Here is a 14,568-nt window from a genome sequence, read left to right as displayed (position 1 = left end):
TGCTGATCACTTTTTATAACGCCTTCGGTCTTTGCATTTTTCTTGACTCTTCGGTCTTCAGTGAGCCAGGATGGCAGATGCGAGTGCTAAACCGAAGAGAACGAGGACGAATGTCAAACAGTCCAAGTTTGGCTGTTTCACCTGCAAGTATGACACGTGTTTTCTTGGTGGTTATGCAGTGCTGACTCGTGCAGGTCGCGGCGAGTCAAGTGCGATGAAGGCAAGCCGGCTTGTCAGCGGTGCTTGATCTCAAAGCGAGAATGCCTAGGGTATCCCCGAGGTGCATATCCAGACTCGGATAGCGCTGAATCGACTACTTTATCGATTGTGTCCGCGTCTTCTTCGCCCTCAGACTCCTCATCGCCATCGCCTACAGCGGTCATCTCAACGTTGAGATCGCTCGCTTTCAACCCATACACCCTCTCGAGCCCCTTCGTCGACCTTGGTTGTACGGTTCTGGCCCAAAGCCCCCGTCGTGCAAGAAACAACGTCGAGCAAACGTTCTGGTCTCGCACCGTGCCACAACTAGCCCAGTCCATCCCATCAGTGCGCGCCGCCATCGAAGCATTCGGCACGTCATACAGCGAATATGTCCTCAGAGGCACGTCACCACGACCTGGTTTCGAAACCACAAAGCGTTATTCGCAGGCTCTGAGAATGGTGCAGCAAGACCTTATCACCCTACCGCATGGTCCCATTCCATGTGTTGTTGCCTGTCTGTTTCTCGGGTTTGTCGAAGCCTTGCAGCAAAGACTTAACAAAGCCCTTTTGCATTTGCATGGCACTTTCTCTCTCATGATGTCACTGACTGATAAACAACTCCAAGACGTGATTGATACCGATAGCCTTGTGTTACTCTTGAAGAAGCTTGACCTGCACGTCGCTACATACGCCGTATCACATCCCCCAAACCTTCCTTTGAAACCATTTGTCATGGGTGAGATCTTGCAGTCTTATCCACCAGATGGCTCCCTATTCGAGATCTTACACTCGAGCTATCATTTTACGGCTAAGGCCTTCCGATACAAGTACACCAGTCGCCGAACCATACCACCCGAGCTGCTCATGGAACAGGGCCGACAGCTCGCCAACTTGAAACAATGGCTATCGCTCAACGAGATCCCACCTACTTCCAATACTGAATCACATGAATCGCTCATCGTTCTCCGCTCACAATGTCTTGCTGCCCTTGTCAACACCGCCACTATCATGGAGCCACGCGAGACAGCGTACGACTGCTACGGTCCGGAGTTTGAAGAAATCATCACATCGATTGGGGCCTTGTTGCTCAGCAAAAGCCTCCAAGGTGCGCCGAGACAAAAGGCTTCCGATCAGCTGCCATCTTTCGTTCCGGAAATGGGTATAATTCACCCATTGTATTTCACTGCGAAAAAATACAGAAGTCCTTTCTGGCGACGGAAAGCCTTGAGCCTCATTCTGCAAAGTGGAAAAGAAGGTCCATGGTGCGCGGAGACGGAAGGGTCCTTGGTAGCAGCCATAATCGGCGCCGAAGAAGGGACTTTCGATAAGCAGTCGCTCCTTTTAGGACATACACTGGATCAAAGTTCGGCTTGTATACCAGAAGAGCAGAGATTCAGCCAAGTCTGGGCTAGCGATCCCGAGAGCGAAAATGGGGAATGTACGCCTTATACGAGGAAAAGATACACGAGAGTCATGATGTACAGATGCCGAGACGTAGAAGCGTATATGCGTGATAGAAAGGGACAGATCCCAAGGGGCATTCCTTGGGTGGACCCTGAGGTTGGTGAGATTGATGATGAGTGGTGGATAGGACGGGAAGAGGGGTTGGAGATAAGTATTTCACTTAGCGATGCCATAAGGTGAACCAATAATATTATACGGGAAAAAGAGCAAATCTCAAAATCAGTAACATAAAATTATTGTTGCTTGTATTAACGGAGATTGAGTGTTTAATATAAGAAGGGACAGTCTAATTATGGGGAATGTTAGAGGAAACATTTGTTTTGATGAGAGTATTGGTGAGCTAGAGTTGCAGAATAATGATCAGGCTTCGGGATTTATTGCGCAATTGAAAATAGTAGCTGACTACTCTATACCTCTACCTCTACTATAATCCTTCACTAATTGGAAACCCAATCCCGACCAAACTGTACCATTTCTCCTGACCCCTACTCCTTGAGACAAGTCTCCTCCTTCTCATTCAGTTTAGTAATAACCGCAGCCTCACAGAACACAAACCCCGCAGCTTCAAGAAAAACCGCAGCGCCAGCGGTCAAAACGTCCACAGCAACGGCAGCCGTACCACAAGCAAATACTTCAGCTACAGCGGTAGTAGTAGCCGAAAGACGGCAGCGGTTACAAGCCTCACTGCAGTTTCCCTCGTCGAGAAGAAGTCGGCCTCGGCCTTGACCGCGCTCGATGGCTGCGGCGGATTCTTCGCGGGCTTGCTGCAGGGCGGCTTCGTTGGCGGCGTTTTGGCGCTTGGTGGGGAGGGTGCCAGCCCAGGCGGAGGTGCTGAGGAGGGTGGCTAGGATGACTGAGGCCTTCATTGTGAAATGCTAGCGAGGTTAGCCTTGTGTAGGAGTGTGGTGTTGTTAAGGCATACTTGTAGAGAAATTTTCAAGACCAGCTTGTTCTGAAGAGAATGGTTTATGAAGTGAGGAGGAGGAATTGTTGATGTTGAGATGTTGAGAATGATGTTGGATTATTGATGGCGAGAAGATTGTCTTTATACATGAATTACTTGCGAGTGCTATGGATAGATAGTCATTGAACAAGTACATTAAGAACTCTATCTCTGCCGCATGAAGACCAAGAAAATGGCTATCCCCAAAGCATGCAGCAGTCGGTTTGGCGAGTCATGAAAGATTCCGTTGTCGCGTCTCCTGATCGGATCGTGAACCACCGGATTGTCCCTTACCCGTATCAACACTCTGAAGAAATGGTGCGTTTACAGGATTAAAGTTTACAGTGAAATCTGGCTATCCAGAATCTCTAACAATATATCGAGCAAATGTAGTAACTCAATCGCGTATGAGCTTTTGACAGCGGTATTATTAACCTAATTGGGCCGATCCAGGTTAAGCTTAGAATTATGCATCGAGGTGAAACGAACGGCACTGCGGTCTCATGAAAAGTCAAAATATCAGATTGGGAAATCTGGTTTAGTCATAAGACTGCTTCTCCTTCATATTTGCCAAGACTGGTTTCGGCGATCTTGGCAATCTACCCCTCAAGTTGGCGATGTATTAGAGGGCATCGCAGAACTTCATTCGTCAAAGATGTTTTTGTCTTAACGTCTGAGTATAGAGAAGTAAAGGTGATTGTCAATTTAAGATTATCAGACTGTTGACTTGACAATGAAGCAAGGATGGGTCGATGAACGACTCACTTCTGCGAGCTTTAGTAACCTGTAAGAGTGACGTAACCATTGAACTTTTCGTATATAAAATAAAAACGTCCTGAAAATTCTTGCTTAGACTCCCAATTCTCTTTCTCTAGTCAATTGTGAAGCCTTGGATCTATCGTCCTAGCTTCAACTGTATCCGTGAGTGGTAAACTCTTAGCAGAAAATAGAGTTTTTCTGAGGCCAACGTGACACCGTCTCGGATATTATACCTTCCGACCCTATAGCATAGGCGCGGTTTCAGAACAATTTAGCCTCGTTATCGTCTCCGAATTACATTCTCTTTTAGGAATGTAATAGTATCAAAACCAGTCTTTTGCTTGGAATTATTCGATGATAGTGCTGCGGAGACTTGACTCGGACCGCGACGACGTGGAACAATAGAGAAAATAAACTTTGAATGACTCGTTTGACTAGTTTCAGATATGTAAGGACTCTCTTCTTGAAGCGAAACCCAATTGACTATATCCCAAGATTCATGGGCAGTGAATATAGTTAGTGGGATCCTGGACTTAAGCTGACTATAAGAGATGCTTGATTCCTCTACTATAATAAAGAAATATCATCATCGACCATCTGTTCATCGACATTCCTATCAAGTCAATTTACTATTTTTCAGGTTTCGAAAACCTCAAATCAAGGTAAATACCTAATGCTCTAAACTCCTTCAGCCATATCTAACATAGTAATAGTCCATCTCACAAAAGTTCAGCAGGCCTTAGCAATTTCATCAAAAATGAAGTTCTTCACCATCGCCCTTCTGTCTTCCATCAGGCAAGTCCCTCCTTTCCCTCTTAATCCTGCAGCACTGACCAGTATATAAAATAGCACCGTCATGGCTATCGATTGCTTCTGCGTTAGCACTGACGACGACGCTGCCGCTGGCCGGCAGCCTCAGCGCAAGTTCAATCTCAGTGGTCGTTGTGAGGAACTAGGAGGGAAACCTGATGTCGAGTCGCGAACTTGTGAACTACTCCCGGATGCTGCTGCTTTTACTGAGGCGGATTGTAGCATTGATTCTGGGGACCGAGTCCTTGTTCCCAATTGCTTTGCTTCTGTTCTCTAAACCTTGGGCGGACTTGGACAACCGAGATTTATGAGGGCGACCTTGGGGAGGAAGAACACATCAGACCTTGGTGAATGGTGTTAAAATAAACTTAGCTAAGGGTAATCTAAATTTATACCAAGTTGCCTAGGTCTTTATAAGCTTAGTAAAAGGTATTATAAATAGTGCTAAGTTGAAGCGACTGTATAAATGTACAGCCTTTTAATATGGTGATCCAAAAGAAGTAATGCCCTGCGAAACGCTACTTCTTCCAAAACAAGAATCGTTTGCCCTTCTCGGGGACCCTGATGATCCAATACGCCGCTAAAGCCGCAACCACATCGAATACAATAAAAGCCGACAATAAACCAAAGTTTCTCCATCTCTCACTATAGTGAATACTTAAAGTTCCAAGGTATGTATCAGTCGAAGCAATCGGACAGTAAAGGCACGTCTGGTTCGATTCCGGGTTGGACAAGGCGCCTCCGACCGCTTGTACAAATTGGCCAACATATTCTCCGCACGTGAGATTTGCCGGAGTCTGGAACTGGAGAAACTCGATCTCTGAGCAGGTTACTTCTTGCTTACCAACGCCATTTGAGATCATGGCACCGATGAGGTATGTCAAGGGGGAGACGCGGTACATGAAGGTCCAGAACCCAGGGAGACCCGAGTATGGAACGAGAACACTGTGAAATGTTAGGGAGCCGAAAGGATCATGGAAACAGGTGACTTACCCGCAAAACACAAGGGACATCATAAACAGGAACAGCCCAAGTGTCGCTCCAACCTCAGCAGTCGGCGCCCCAGCCACAGCCATGTGCGAAAAAGTCCCCTCATAAACCATAAACGCCCAGGTCAAGAGGAACATAAATGCACCTCGTTCATGCTGCGTATCCGTGATGCGACCGTTGCCGTACATACCAACGAGGAAATAGAACGGGAAGTAGACCGCCAAAGACGCCACAGAGTTCCAAGCCATTTCGATGACTGTGTTGGCGAGAATAAGGTTGTACCAAGCATATGTTTTGGAAGACCTTTCACGTCCTTCGTACAGTGTGCGTTGGGTGACGAAGCCGGGCATTGTTTGGTAGGTTAGGAACGCGAAGATCACGAGGAGCATGAAGATTGAGAAGAGTTGGTTCTGGAGACCTTGGAGAGACAGTGGGGAGTTCTGGAAGGAGAGGCCGATGAAGAGACTCTGAGATATAAGTTAGTAAATGTTTTTAGATATTTTTAGATAATTGTAAAAGTTGGTATGTGACTTACGGTGATAAAGCAAAGTGATAGTTTGGAGTATATGTAAGTCGGCGTTCGCCAGTATTGCTGGGCAACGCGCTGGGTACAAGCCAGGAACTGCTGCGAAACCGAAGCAGCGTAAGAGGTATCCTCTGCGTCCGTTTCGCTAGAGACATGTCTAGACCGAGTCATGTTGTCAAGCTCCTTCTGGACACGCTGGAAGTCAGAACTCTCTTTCCAGGTCTCAACCCAGTCACGATCCGTATGAGCACCCGGTGCAGCACCGATGACGAGTAGCATCCACTCAGCCGGATTCTCTTCCGGTCGGCAACGGATAGCACCATGCCTCTCAAAGTACCCCGTTAGGGTAGTGGCATTCTCACCGATGTCTCCAAAATAAACAGTCTTACCACCCTTCGCCAAAAGTAGCAGTCGGTCGAATTGCTGAAAGATGATGCCGGATGGTTGGTGAATGGTGCATAGGATAGCTAGCCCGTGGTCTGCGAGCTTCTTAAGTAGAGACACGATTGCCCATGCTGTTTGACTGTCGAGACCGGAGGTAGGTTCGTCGAGAAAGATAAGGGCTTCGGGTTTGGCGACTAGCTCGACGCCAATGGAAAGACGCTTCCTTTGCTCAACGTTGAGACCTGAATTGTCAGTCTTGTGCAACAGCTGTAGATTGGCAGAGTGACATACCTTTACCCGGAACTCCTATGACAGCATTTGCATAAGGGCCCATTTCTAGCAGGTTAATCACCTCTTCAACATAGTCGACCTTTTCCTGAATAGAAACAGCAGTCGGCTGTCTTAGAACGGCACTGAAACGGAGGGCTTCTCTAACGGTAGATGTCTCGAGGTGAATATCCTGCTGCTGCACGTATCCCGTGGTTCTCTGGAATGACTTGCCGCGTGATAGTCCATTAACAAGGATATCGCCCGTGATGACGCCCATGGTCACCCGATCAGCCAAAACGTCGAGCAGCGTGGTCTTGCCGGCTCCGGTGGCACCCTAAGAATGTTAGCCAATGTCTGTGCTCAGTGTAAACTACCCAAGAAAAGACAAGACTTCAGAAGAGGATGCTCAGATAAACTCAGTAAAGAGTCCTTAAGCTTAGTCAAGATTGCCTAACTGTCTTCGACCTTTAGGACAAAGGTCCTAGGTTTTGCCTCCCCATGTCACTTACCATCAAAGCAGTCAACTTTCCAGGCTGAACCCAACCATTAACGTCCGAGAGAATACGTCGCGTGTCGCCTTTGACCTTCACATCATAGCAGACACTCCTCCAGCAAAAGGTAGAAGAGCTTGGTGCTTTCTCGATCGATGGGTGGATGGTGTCGTCGCTCGTCGCTCTTGGAGGCTGGAAGTTGGAAGTGGCGGCTTCTTCATCGGATGTCTCTTTGGGTTGAGTCTTCTGAGCCTTGCGGAATACCAGGACCTCACCCTTGGAAGCTTCGGATGAGAAGTACTCTGCCGCGAAGAGATAAGTGAAGGTAAAGAAGATGATAAAAGCAACCAGGATGCCGTAGTTCCTGACCTTGTTAGGGATGCCTAGAGAATAAGTGTCGTAACGTACCTCCAAAGGTGTGAGTAGTGGTACTTGTAAACAGTCCCAATGAAAAAATCACCGTCGATAAAGTCGCGTCCTGGCAGGGCACCAGCAACAGAACAGGTCCGCTGCGTCGGCTCGATATTCTCATACCCTGGCCCAGAAGGTATCATGGTCTGACATCCGAACGACCTCCCCGAAAACTCATTCGCGATGAGGGACTCGTAAGCGTAGGCAATTGGGTTGACGTAGTTGATCCATCTAAGCCAACCCTTCATGCTTCGAATCGGGAGGACGAATCCAGCGTAGATGACCAAGCCGATGATGAAGACGGCAGCGGGGACGAGGGCTTGATGCACTGTCTTGGACGACTGGGCAATGGTGCGAAGGATCATGGACATTGTCATCGTAGTGGTGAAGCCGAAGAGGAGAAAAATGAAGAAAGCTGAGGTATCACGACGGAGGTGCACCATGAAGTACAGCGGAATGTTGAAGGCGAGTGTTGAGATGATCTTGGACGGTAAATCGCAAATGATGGAGGAGACGGACTCGGAGAGAGGGCGGTATAGAGCGTATCTTGCGTGTTTCTCGACGATCGGTCGTTGGACGTAGAGAGCGAGGATCTAGGCCGCCGTCAGTAAGAATAAGTAAGGTCAAGTAGCCAACATACTTCCAGAGCACTGCTAAGGCCGTTGTACAGAATAGCGAAGAAGATTACAGAGGCTCGTTGGTTCATAGCCTCAGCCGTGCTGGGCAAGTTAAAGTAAACACTACCAAGAACAAGCGACATGACGAAGTTGACTGCAATAGTAACCACGAAAAAGGTCTTGTCGCCGAGAAGTCTCTTGACACCTCGACCAATACATAAACGGATCTGCATTGGGATCGAGATTGTAAAAGGGCTCTTGTCAGATCTACAAAAGATGTTAATATCTCGGTGGCTTGCTGATTGAAGGTGACGAACGTGAACTTGGCCTTCTGAACCCTCCTGATACCCTTCAGTGTCTCGACTTGTTTACCATCAAGAGGATACTGGATCTCAAACGCAGCGATGTCGTTGAGAAGGGAAGCCCTGTGCTGGCTCATCCTCCACTCGTCGGCGAATTCATCAGGACTGCGAGGCACTTTGTTCTCAAAGCCAGGTCTTACAATTCGCTCGTCGGGATTTGTGAGGGATGTTAGGAAGTCGGCGGCTGTTTGGCGTTGAGGACATTCAAAGCCCATGGTGGTAAAGTATTGTGTGGCTTCGCTTGTTGGGCCGAAGAAGATTTGGCGACCTTCGTAGAGGAGTAGTACTTTATCAAATTCCTAAGAATCTCGTTAGTATATCGGATGGGAGTTGGTCCCAGGGAATACTTGCATCATAGGCGGCCTGGCTGGCCTGATACATCGCAACAATCGCACTCGCACCACCAAGCTTCGTACCAAGCCTCAACTTCCTCACAAACTCCAACGACGTCGCACTATCCAATCCCCTCGTGCTATTATCCCAGCACTGAATAGCGCTCTGGTTCAGAACCGCCTCCGCGATACTAACCCTCTTCCTCTCACCTCCACTAACACCTCTAATAAAGTCATCGCCGACCTTAGTGTTGAGCGTGTTGGAGATACCAAGCATGGCCATGACAGCGTCTCTCATATGCTCTGCGTAGACGTGGCGGGATATGTTGGCGATGATATGTTGGGGCGTGCGGGCGAGAGCGGCGAAGAGGAGGGTGTCGCCGACGGTTAGCTGGGGGAAGTGGATGTCTGTTTCGGCTTGATAGATTACTTCTCCTCTGAAGTTGCGGTGCATTAGATCCCAGGGGATGCCTAGAGGGTTAGACGATACGAGATAGGATGAATGAGGAGGGTACCTTGGTAGTTGAACTCGGATGAGTCGTCGAGATGCAGTCCGTGGGTATGTCCAGCGATTGTTTTGAGAAGAGTAGAAACACCGCTGTGCCATTATGTTAGCATCACAATAACGGTCGTAATCGTCCTTAGCGTACCTCCCGGGGCGACCCAATACAAGCAGCAACTCTCCGCTCTTGACAAGTCCATCAAAGTCCGTGATAATCTTAACCTTCTGCTTCCTCTTCGCAAACCAATCAATTGCAGCAAGAGGACTTCTCCAAATAACATTCAAGACATCTTTCTGAAACTCAGTCGGATCGCTGAAGCCATGCACACTGAGATTGCGCCAGGATACACCGGCTGTATAGCGCGGATGCTTACTCGGGTCCTTCGAAAAAGCGTGAAGCAAAGCCTTGACCCATGATTCAGGTTGAAACTTTGGGGACTTGGGGTCGAGGTGGGAGTCTTGCGCGAGGAACGGGTTGATGTTGGTTGAGAGGGCGGAGAATGTACGAGTTAGAGAGAATGTGCGGGCGAGTTGTAAGACGGGCTCGGTGGTTTCTTCGACGGTTGTGTCGGCCTCTGTGTCATGGGGAGTGGAGGGGGGCGTATTGTCATGCATTTTGACAGTGTTGATTGAACGATGGACTTAACGAATGAATGTGTTGAAGGTTGTAGTGAAATGCAAAATGCGATGCTGGCATGGTTCATATAAGAAGGGTTATGGGCCAGCTGTAGACGGCGTCATCAAGAGCCCACATCTTGATCGTTTCCGAGACGCGACTCCATTTGTTCCAAGCCATGTCCAATGCGCTATATGTGCAGTACAATATCTCAACGCCGTTCAAAAGATCTTTCCCAATCTCGTATCAAATCTTCACATGCAACCCCGTTTGAATCCCGGCACTAACCCAAACGAAGCCATTTTCTACTCCACTATTCTCTCTCTCTAAACCCAACACGGAATGTCGGCGCCGAAACATCAACCTCATCTTGTCCCTTAAACTTCCTCAACGCCGTCTCTCTTGTCCGTCATTGCCTCTTTTCACCTCCCATCGCGACCGGACCCTTCCAAAATGCCGCCGACTCCGCCTCTTTCCGAATGTCGACTCCGGAGCACCCTCACCTCCAAAGCTTGTGATTCCTGCAAGGCTAGAAAGATCCGCTGTTCCGGTTAGTGACTGGCTTGGGCTTGGTGTAGAATTTGAGGCTGATTGTGCAGGTTACCCTCCGCCGTGCCAGAGTTGTACGGTGAGTGGATTTCAGCCGCAAGGTGGGACTGGAATTGACGTGCATAGATGCGAAGTGTGACTTGTCGATTCGGGACGCGCAAAATCCCGTTCCGGAAGAACGGTACGTCTCATCCATCGTAAGTTTTTATCATGTTTAACACATGACAGTCAATCGAAATTTACTACTTACTACCAGCGAAGAGTCGCCAAATATTAAAATTAATGATGGCAGCCCTGCTGGGCAGAAACCTACGGTATATCTTGGTGAATTCTTACTCTGAATGTGAACTAACCTGTCTAGCATGATGCAGATTCGAAGCGGGATGCCGCCTTTCATCCTGTACCAAATGACCTCTTCATAGATCGCATCTTGTTCGGGTCATCATCGACAGACGTCCCAAATGCTGATGAACGATTTTCACTAAAGGTGAGTAACATGCTGACGTTTTGAAGTCGCTGTTCAAGACTGACCTGAAAATAGGGAATCGGTCTCTTGAGTAGGTTTTCAATTTCTTCCGATCATCCTCAGCGTTCACTCATAATTCACAGGCGGAACTCACAGTGTCACGTTCTTCTCCGACAGTAGACTCGAGATGCTCTCGGCCAAGCTTCAGAACAACAAAGTCAATGACCTTATCCGGCGAATGTCTTCAGTCATCAACAGCAGGGCAAGAATAACTACCAGTACCTCACCTGAGCACATACCTGAGCTAGCCCTTCCATCGATGAATTATTTATCTGCTGCAAAATACATCACCAGTATGTCATCTGCGCTGATATCAAGTGGGTTGAGCTAAACTAATTCACTACAGTATACTACGAACAAGTTCATCCTCTCTTCCCTTATCTAGATCGCGACACATTCGACTCCACCGCCGCGAGCCCTGACCTAAGCACAATTCTCATTAACGACCCATCTTTTTCTGCTCTGTATCACTCCGTCCTCGCTCTCGGTAGTCTACACGACGGTGGCGGTAGCTTTGAGCCTGGGAAGGGAAGGGCATGGGAATTGCTCTCCGTCGCATTAGCCAAGGTGCCAGACCTCCCCAAGGCCAAGAACTCGTTGGTCGCTCTTCAGGCAATAACAACCATTGCGGTGTACTGTCTCGGTGTACCGTGTATATCCATTGAGCATAGTATCATGACGGAAATGGCGCGTATGGCTCAAGATCTAGCACCTTCTCTTTGTAAAGGCCCCTCTGCGAAGGCGTTCTATAGGGTATTCTGGGTCGTTTACGTGATAGAGAAGATAATGAGCTTCCACTTTGGCCGCCCTTCGGTAGGTCATCCTTTAACGCTCGTGGTCCTCTGGCTCATTTTCATAGGCCATCATCGACGCCAATATTATTGCACCTATGCCCTACATACCTGAAACCCACCTTGGTGGCCTGAACTGGACGTACATACTCGCTCAGCAAAGCCGTCTCTTATCACGGGCGATGAATACTCTCTTCTGCCCTGGGGTATGCCACAGGGGATCGCAGTACTTTCTGATGACCATTGATCAATTGCTCGAGGACCTTGAGCAGTGGAGGGCATCTATCGCTGAGGAATTTCGTCCGGGGTACCCGTCGCAATCCAATTCTCTCCGGAGGCCTGTGCACGGGACAGTTGGGATCTGGATCAACTATCTCTACTACAGTCTTAAACTCATCTTGCTCCGAAGCAGGCTTCAAATCGACAGTTCTCAGGGCAGCGGAACGGGCAAGACAAGTCATAGTGAACAACTCATAGAAGTCTCTCGTTCTGTACTCGAGATTGTTACATACGTTGACGTTGAGCCATCGACACCACTATGGTCAGTTCAAATAATAAGCTGGGCCACCCTATATACTGACTAATTTTAGGATCATCGCAGCTATCCCCTTGTGTGCTCTCTTTCTTCTTTTTGACCACGTCATCAGCAATCCGAAGTCTCCAGACACGAGAAGCAATCTCGCTTTACTCAATATCGCAGGTGGACATTTTAGTCGCCTTGAGTTTGCGAGTGGAGGAACGTTGCCCGGCTCGCTTATCAGCGAGTTCACATATATCGCGCGCGAGTACATCAATCAGTGCGACAGCCAGGATTCACACAAAGGACCCCAAAATATTACTTCCTCCGCGGATCCTAATGTCTCAATGGTCGAATCTTGTACTGAAGTGAGCCAAAGTCTCGAGCAAGAGGTAAGCTGATATCTCAACACCTGCTTTCTATTTCTAACGAATGTAGTTCGAGATGGCTCAGACTACAGTGCTTAACTCTACGTCACTGATGGATCCTATTTATGCACCGATAGAAAGTCTCTGGGATAGTGGAAACGATCCATTGTACGGTATAGATGTGATGAATCTTTTTAATAGTATTATGTAAGAGTAATCTGCGAAGGTAGAGCTGGACTGGCGAGGTGTTGGATGATCAGAGATTAGATAACAGATGAGCCCAGGCTAGCACCAGGGAACTTCTTCTTGATTCCATCCTCAAAGTCTGTTCCACCGACAGTCAAGTCCTTGAAGGCCGGGCAAGCGAGGTTCAAGACTGCAGATCCGAGAGCGTCGGTGATGAGTTCGAGAGGAGTTGCGATGATTGAGAACAGAGTTGAGAGAGAGTTTGGCGCAACGGTCTTGACAATCTCAAAGACGAAGCAGAGCAGGTTATTCCCCTCGAGGAGCTTGGTGAGGTTGAGGACTCCACCCGTGATGTTACTTACGTCGACACCGGCGTAGCTGTTGATTTCTCCCATGTTACCTCCGATGCTGTATTTGTTAGCGTATACCTTTGTGTTTGCATGGGCTAACTTGCCTTCCGAGCTCAGGGTACTTGGTAATCAGGTTGAGAAGATCCAAGTTGAGGCCGATGAGACCGTAGTCAATTGATCTACGGTACCAGTTCTCAGGGATTCTCTCGTGGCCGCGCTTATACACAAGCTTTCCGTCCTTTTCTGTGACAGCAAAGAAGCTCTTCAATGTTCCAATATCTGCCAATTATCAGCAAATTGACGGTCAGTTCCGAGGCAGCTTACTTACCCATAATGTCCTCAGTGCTTCCAACAGTATGGTTCGAAAGCAATCGGCAGGCAAAGAAGTATCCCGCATTTCTCGCAATCATCCCCGTGAAAGGCCCATAGTAAAAGTTGGGATTCGTAGCGACAGTCTCATGGAATCGGGTCTTGGCTCTCTTTGCAAAAGCGTCAAAGTCATAAGTACCCTCCTTAGAAGCCGAGTCGTAGAGCGACTGGAATAACTTCATATCCATGGTGGATGCATCTCCAGTGACGTACAGGTCATCACGGGTGTTGGACGAATCACCTTCAATGATATTGTGTGAACCGTTCAGACCTCGTGGCGTTCCCAGCAGCCCGAAGAGGTTACCCAGAATATTCTGCGAGCCACTGGCGGTGGCGCCGATGGAGAAGCCTGGGTCGAGCGATAGAGGGTTTCCGACAAAGACTGTACCCATTGTCGCCAAGATGGTAGCCAGGTCTACTCCCATTCCATACACCTGATTGATGGCAGCCGCTACCTCGACGAGGCTTGTAACGCCCTTGCGGCTGATGTATCCATGATTCGCCAAGGCATTGAGACCAGGACAAGGACCTCGTTGATCACCCTTCTCAAAGTTCGGTGGAATAAATTCATGCTCGCCAGTTACTTTGATTGGCTTGCTCGCGAGACCAAGCGAACGTTTCTTATCATGACTTCGAACTGCATCGTTCACTTTGCTAGAGAGTCGTTCGGAAACGACCTTTCCGACAGGACCTTCGAGGTATGATGGGAAGCCATACACCCCTACGCAGAGAAAAATTGAAAGAAAGTGATGCCACTGCATGATGAGCAGCTAGTCTAGTAAATGAGCGTACCAAAAAGGAGTGTGAAGAAAAGTATGTAAAAGAAATGCCGAGAGGATTGGAAAAACATACGATATGTTTGGCCAGCTATCTTGTTCCCTATCTACCCTTATTGCGCAATCATATTCCGTCCCGTCGATATTAAGATCTGCTTCCCCCCTCTCCTGACAGGTTGCATAATCCGAGTATCCGCCATAACCAGGGCTATAGACAAACCACGGAACCGGGACGTGTATGCCGGTAGGCGGGAAAGACAGCCACTTTCGGTAGTTGAGTGAAACACATCACTTAGGTCGAATCAGGCAACCAATGCCCGTTGAAGAAAGACTTTGCCTAAAGGGCATTGGGCGGGCGTTTCACGTTTTTCTGCTTTGAGTTCCCCGATGTGACGCTGCGTTTATGAATGGAGATAAGTTTTTGTGAAGTGCCGACTTTGGAGGGAAAGTTAAAATAA

The 14,568-nt window shown here is 48.3% G+C and overlaps 6 protein-coding genes across 7 annotated transcripts; 3 read left to right on the top strand and 3 right to left on the bottom strand.

Annotated features, from left to right (window-relative positions):
• Positions 1–58: 58 nt before the first annotated feature.
• On the top strand, positions 59–2,125 carry FVEG_10578 (hypothetical protein). The gene is made up of 2 exons (XM_018899740.1): positions 59–147; positions 195–2,125. The coding sequence occupies exons 1-2, from the start codon at positions 71–73 to the stop codon at positions 1,843–1,845; spliced, it is 1,728 nt and encodes a 575-aa protein (XP_018757864.1). The 5' UTR covers positions 59–70; the 3' UTR covers positions 1,846–2,125.
• Positions 2,126–2,150: 25 nt separating this feature from the next.
• On the bottom strand, positions 2,151–2,531 carry FVEG_10579 (hypothetical protein; the record flags this gene model as incomplete). Its single annotated transcript, XM_018899741.1, has 1 exon — positions 2,151–2,531. One exon carries the CDS (start codon positions 2,529–2,531, stop codon positions 2,151–2,153), a length of 381 nt encoding a protein of 126 aa, XP_018757865.1.
• Positions 2,532–4,085: 1,554 nt separating this feature from the next.
• On the top strand, positions 4,086–4,454 carry FVEG_16834 (hypothetical protein; the record flags this gene model as incomplete). The annotated part of the gene is made up of 2 exons (XM_018906073.1): positions 4,086–4,162; positions 4,217–4,454. Exons 1-2 carry the CDS (start codon positions 4,125–4,127, stop codon positions 4,452–4,454), a joined length of 276 nt encoding a protein of 91 aa, XP_018757866.1. The 5' UTR covers positions 4,086–4,124.
• Positions 4,455–4,594: 140 nt separating this feature from the next.
• FVEG_10580 (ATPase) lies at positions 4,595–10,307 on the bottom strand. Its single transcript, XM_018899742.1, has 11 exons — positions 9,211–10,307; positions 9,076–9,158; positions 8,576–9,031; positions 8,184–8,514; positions 7,890–8,133; positions 7,247–7,842; positions 6,857–7,202; positions 6,369–6,681; positions 5,703–6,319; positions 5,171–5,634; positions 4,595–5,122 (listed from the first exon to the last, which is right to left on the bottom strand). Exons 1-11 carry the CDS (start codon positions 9,675–9,677, stop codon positions 4,696–4,698), a joined length of 4,344 nt encoding a protein of 1,447 aa, XP_018757867.1. The 5' UTR covers positions 9,678–10,307; the 3' UTR covers positions 4,595–4,695.
• Positions 10,308–10,352: 45 nt separating this feature from the next.
• On the top strand, positions 10,353–13,121 carry FVEG_10581 (hypothetical protein; the record flags this gene model as incomplete). 2 transcript variants are annotated; one of them, XM_018899743.1, is made up of 9 exons in its annotated part: positions 10,353–10,408; positions 10,456–10,541; positions 10,589–10,714; positions 10,769–10,784; positions 10,837–11,046; positions 11,100–11,566; positions 11,613–12,085; positions 12,135–12,453; positions 12,500–13,121. In XM_018899743.1, coding segments are annotated over 9 exons (1,894 nt in total), but the record flags the coding sequence as incomplete, so codon positions are not given. The 2 variants fall into 2 exon arrangements, with proteins under 2 accessions (XP_018757868.1, XP_018757869.1); XM_018899744.1 differs by lacking the exon at positions 10,353–10,408 and having other exon boundaries at positions 10,425–10,541.
• Positions 12,693–14,095, bottom strand: FVEG_10582 (hypothetical protein; the record flags this gene model as incomplete). Its single annotated transcript, XM_018899745.1, has 3 exons — positions 12,693–13,023; positions 13,070–13,244; positions 13,294–14,095. The coding sequence occupies 3 exons, from the start codon at positions 14,093–14,095 to the stop codon at positions 12,693–12,695; spliced, it is 1,308 nt and encodes a 435-aa protein (XP_018757870.1).
• Between the last annotated feature and the right edge of the window lie 473 nt (positions 14,096–14,568).

This window comes from Fusarium verticillioides, chromosome 11, assembly GCF_000149555.1.
Source record: "Fusarium verticillioides 7600 chromosome 11, whole genome shotgun sequence".
NCBI lineage: Eukaryota > Fungi > Ascomycota > Sordariomycetes > Hypocreales > Nectriaceae > Fusarium > Fusarium verticillioides.
This window is presented reverse-complemented; position numbering and strand designations above follow the sequence as displayed.

Bases quoted from the DNA above. Each gene is read 5' to 3' on its own strand.
- FVEG_10578 (XM_018899740.1), top strand. From the start codon at position 71: ATGGCAGATGCGAGTGCTAAACCGAAGAGAACGAGGACGAATGTCAAA. The intron at 148-194 runs GTATGACACGTG...TGACTCGTGCAG, and splicing joins TTTGGCTGTTTCACCTGCAA to GTCGCGGCGAGTCAAGTGCG.
- FVEG_10580 (XM_018899742.1), bottom strand. From the start codon at position 9,677: ATGCATGACAATACGCCCCCCTCCACTCCCCATGACACAGAGGCCGAC. The intron at 6,320-6,368 runs GTATGTCACTCT...CTGACAATTCAG, and splicing joins CATAGGAGTTCCGGGTAAAG to GTCTCAACGTTGAGCAAAGG. The intron at 5,123-5,170 runs GTAAGTCACCTG...AACATTTCACAG, and splicing joins ATGTCCCTTGTGTTTTGCGG to TGTTCTCGTTCCATACTCGG.